This window comes from Primulina tabacum, chromosome 12, assembly GCF_025594145.1.
Source record: "Primulina tabacum isolate GXHZ01 chromosome 12, ASM2559414v2, whole genome shotgun sequence".
Taxonomy (NCBI): domain Eukaryota; kingdom Viridiplantae; phylum Streptophyta; class Magnoliopsida; order Lamiales; family Gesneriaceae; genus Primulina; species Primulina tabacum.
In genome coordinates, this window is record NC_134561.1 from 4922428 (window position 1) to 4927130 (window position 4703).

Sequence of the window (4703 nt, forward strand, 5' to 3'; positions counted from 1 at the left end):
GTGGCGTATATGCCAAGACACTGAATTATTGACTTATATCGATATTGCTTAGGGGCGGATCGACTCCTATCGCTGAGATTCGATATATGTGTTAATGTCCAGGAACCGGGATCCCTAGATTAGAGATGAGTCGAGTCGGAGATGACGAGTTAGAGAGTTTTATCTATATTCACTAATGTGTCATAAATTATGATTCATGTTCTTAATACATGGTTTATGCTTTTGTATATGATTTTATGCATCGCATGTATACATTGCTTATACTGGGACTTTATTCTCACCGGAGTTATCCGGCTGTTGTCGTGTTTGTATGTGTGCATGGCAACAGGTGGGACAGGATCAGGGTCGAGGAGATGATGAGAGATCGTGATTAGACTGGAGACTACGAACTTTGACGTTGCTGTAGATAGGATTCAGCACTTGACATTTAGTTGTTGAACCTTAGTTTGAGTTTGATTGTTGTACAAGACTTGTACTTTTATACTGATATGTATATTAGATTGAATTACATTACGTTCCGCAATTTAATTCATCGAAGTAATTATTTATTTATTTATTAAACTATGATTCTATTTAAATATTTATAACTAATTAAGGTACTTCAATTATTTTAAAATAGATAAAAAAATTATGATAATTAATTATTTTTATAGAAAGTCTTTATTCTTAAGTTTGTTCATCTAATTTTACGTGTATTAATTATATCTTTCATAGATTGTATCTTAATTTTATCTCAACATTGATATCTGATTACATCAATCTAGGTTGTAAAAAAATTAAAAAACATAAAAAAACTCGAAAAATATTAATAGACGAACATGTCTTCTATTTTTTAAAAAATCAAGCACGTTCACTCTATATTATAAATACTCGAACACATTTATATGCCTGATTTTTATAAAATTGATATCTAAAATATTATTAATTTTGTATATTCACGTTCATTCTATGTTATAAATACTCGAACAAATTTATATGCATGATTTTTATAAAATAGTGATCTAAAATATTACTAATTTTGTATAGTTTTTTTTTTTTTTTTTTACTTAAGTCATATATTTGAAATGACAAAAACTTGTGTGAGACGGTCTCATGGGTCGTATTTTGTGAGACAAGTCTCTTATTTCGATCATCAATGAAAAAGTATTACTTTTCATTGTGAATATCGGTAGGATTGATCCGTCCCACAGATAAAGATTCATGAGACCGTCTCACAAAAGATGTACTTATTTGAAATATATATATATATCTAAAAATAAAAATTAAATTTATCTTGTTTTCTCAATTAAAAAAAATTGCAACCCATCCTTTTTCAACGAAATTTCCCACGCACAGAAACCAAATGTCAAATTACTCCGTCGAAATCAGATAACCGACGATCTCACCCCCTCTACCTCCGTCCTTCGCCGCCGTGCACCGCTGTCGAGTGGATTTCTCAGTTGCTGTTCTTTCTTGTGGACTTCACCGAATACGATGGTCAGCCGAAATTTCACGCTGATTTTGTGTATTATCCTCCAAACCCTTTGGCTGATTCACTCATCAATCATCCCTCCGCCACCACCCTTCAACCTCTCCCACTTCCTCTTTCCGAGAGTAACAGCCATCCATGAATCGCAGCTCAGCCCCCAGCCCACTCATTTTTTACAGGTCACTTTAAAATCTTGAATGTATATCTCTTCATTTCTTCGTGATGATTGCTCCTACTGATTTAGTTCATTTCCCTTAAATTAGTGCGAGTTACTTTTTACACTGGTTATATATTCGAACTATGGGATTTATCGCATGGCCTGGAAACTTTTTAAAGGAAATGATTCTCGTATGACCCCATAGGCTCCCGGCTGGTCCGTCCTAGTGTGAGATTCTTAGTGTATATTTTTTAGTGGGTTATTTATTGTTACTACTGTTATTAGTCATAATAATTTGATGAGATATTCGGTGCATTGAATGCGGATGTGAGGATGGCTACATTCAATATTTCAATTCAAGAGTGGGGATATCATCGATTTCTGATTCTTTCCTGCCAATTAATTACTTTTATGTCGTTTAATTTCAGAATGTTTTGAATGCTATTACTATTAAGGAGAAATGGGCATTGGAGGACATTCGGGTATCAGAATTGAAAGTAAAGAAAGCCAAGTATGATATAGTTCCGAGATATGAGTTTCGTGTTCGAGTTGGGAAGAGTGAAATTGTTCTTAAGATGCATGAGCAGCCTTCGGAATGGAAGAAATTGAATGTATCATCAGACTTTGAGTATTTGGCTAAGAAAATTGGGTCAGAGGCTGTAATTGATAGTTTTAAAATTGAGGGTCCTTTCGAGTTACAGGTTATGGGAGATGATGATCAGCTTTCAGTAACATTACCGGTATATTTGTTTTCCATCTTGGCGTTACTTTCTTTTTGACAGGTGATTTGGTAATTTGGAAAAATGTTTAATTCTTGATTTTAAAGCTATTGATTGACCTTGGTGTTCACGTGCATTTATCTCTACCATGTAATGTTTAGCCAGTGGCGTGTTGTGGAGTCCAAACCCAGCATAGATTTGGAGGGAAAAAATTTAATCATGGAATCGTTAGGCTTGATCATTATCTCTTCATTGTTTTGTGATGCTGGAGGTGTTTGTTTTTGAGTTATGATAATGCATGAACCAATCATTAGATCTTTGATGACTCTTCTCTTAAATGATGGGGTGTAAGACCCTCTGTTCCAGGTGTCTGCATTCTGAAGTTAATTTGTTTTGGTCTTGACAGTGTCATCAAAATCCACATACGAGTTTGATATGAAGCAAGTGATCGATGAGTTTTCCAATTTATTGACTAGTTGTGCTATTACTAGGATTATTGTTTAAACTTCCAAATAGCAGTATATATTCTTTTGAAGTATGATATATCACAAGGCCAATAGAAGCCAACTTATGATTTTCTGGCATACAGCGGTGATTGAATATTGCCACCTCTTGTTGTAGGAGACAATTATTTATGGGCTTTAGTGGTTTGGTTCAATTTACGTTTTCTATCATCTAGATCAGGTGTTCTGAATCATATTTATAATACATTTGGGGCTATCCAAGTAAATTTGGACCTAACATTTGAAAACGCTACCATAAATTGGTCCTGAAATCTGAATGTATCTATGTTGAAAGTGTTTGTAATTAGTTTGTTTTATCGCTACTGTATTGCAGTCAAACACTTCACACTCTGGTCTAAGGCGAATATCAGTTGGTGAAGGCATCAGTTTAGAAGTGAAAAGTGCCGAAGAAATTTCCATATTTCTTACTTCTAACCGTAATCAACTTTTATATGGTAGTTTCACCTATAGGAAAGGGAACGGGGTTGAATCTATTTGGTCTGATTCATGCTCAGCTTTACCAACCATACGTATTATTGGATCTGCTTCTGTTGTTGCATACAGAGATCGACAACCTTCTGCACATATCAAGGTCATCTTTTCCTCCGTAAATGCAATCAAATTATTATCTAATAAATGCTACATCTGGCCAAACTATGAGAAATCGAGGCATCCTTCTAGATCTTTGAGCATTAGAATAGCGTTTCTTGAAAGAATATTGAGGAGCTATCTCAACTTAAAACCCAATCCCATTTCTTCTTTGGGATCTCTCAAGGCAAGAATCAGAGCATCAGCCATAATTCACTTCCATTTGGAACTGGAAAGAGGGATCAGAAGTAATGATACATATTGGAATACTTTAGCCGACTGGAGAACGAGGCCTACTGTTGAGCGTGCCTTGTATGATGTTGCAGCAAGAATGGAAGGCGTGATCCTGAAACCCGTAGTGATCAAGAGGATCAGACCCTTTGTCGACGCAGATTCATTTGCATGGAGTAGTTTGTTATCGAATCTTTCATTTACAAAGTTGCCCTCAATGCTCGTCTCTCCCGAGGCACTAACCCTTGATGTAAAATGGTAGAAAGTCAGTCTTGTTTGCAATGAAGCCAATTTTTATTTCTTGTGTATGATAGCACTTGCTGCATGTATACCTAAATGATCTGCTCAAACATTTCTTACTTTGTTCTGTAAAATTACAATGATACATCATCATAAAAGTTGGTAAAAGTTGGTAGAGTGATGAAATATTGCCTCTCGCCTCTAGTTAGTTGCTTGCACTAAATCTAGAGTCTAGACACATGCTTTACTGAGGTGAAGCTCCCTAGAATTATATGCTAAAATTTAAATACTTGAAGAAAATTTCATCATATATAATGTATTATGTACTTCATAAATTGTTAAAAATTACATAACATATATTCTTAGATTATGAATGAAAAATGAATATTCGATATCCTGCACTTCCATCATCATGTATTTACCATCTCTACAATGAAGGTGGGTTTAAAAGTGGCCTTGAGCCTTTAAAGTGCACCAAGACTAGTGCTTCATTGTTCTGCTAGCTTTATCAAGGATCGTCTAACCTCATGTCGAGGCGCGACGGCATAACCTCGTCGAACCTTAAACCTAATGGCATGTCTTGTGAACTTCCATCAACTATGGTTGGAAAAAATTATATTAAAAATGCGAGTTTTTAAGCTAATATTTCAACATCAAAGCTGATGCAAAATCTTTTTAAAAATTTGTTAATTACGATGGGTGTGTAATTTTTGTTTTAATGTGTAATCAAATTTACGTTGGCTCATTTTATTTGTTGGTGTTCAAGAATTTAGAAGGTATGTTAAGTTCGATGCATG

General features: G+C 34.8%; 1 protein-coding gene across 1 annotated transcript; it reads left to right on the forward strand.

The window, feature by feature from the left end:
• Window positions 1–1294: 1294 nt before the first annotated feature.
• LOC142520978 (protein TUNICAMYCIN INDUCED 1) lies at window positions 1295–4106 on the forward strand. The gene is made up of 3 exons (XM_075624148.1): window positions 1295–1647; window positions 2054–2365; window positions 3182–4106. The coding sequence occupies exons 1-3, from the start codon at window positions 1474–1476 to the stop codon at window positions 3926–3928; spliced, it is 1233 nt and encodes a 410-aa protein (XP_075480263.1). The 5' UTR covers window positions 1295–1473; the 3' UTR covers window positions 3929–4106.
• The last annotated feature ends 597 nt before the right edge of the window (window positions 4107–4703 follow it).

Excerpts from the sequence above, each read along its gene's own strand:
- LOC142520978 (XM_075624148.1), top strand. The coding sequence starts at position 1,474 with ATGGTCAGCCGAAATTTCACGCTGATTTTGTGTATTATCCTCCAAACC. Across the intron at positions 1,648-2,053 it reads AGCCCACTCATTTTTTACAG|AATGTTTTGAATGCTATTAC; the intron begins GTCACTTTAAAA and ends GTTTAATTTCAG. Across the intron at positions 2,366-3,181 it reads AGCTTTCAGTAACATTACCG|TCAAACACTTCACACTCTGG; the intron begins GTATATTTGTTT and ends ACTGTATTGCAG.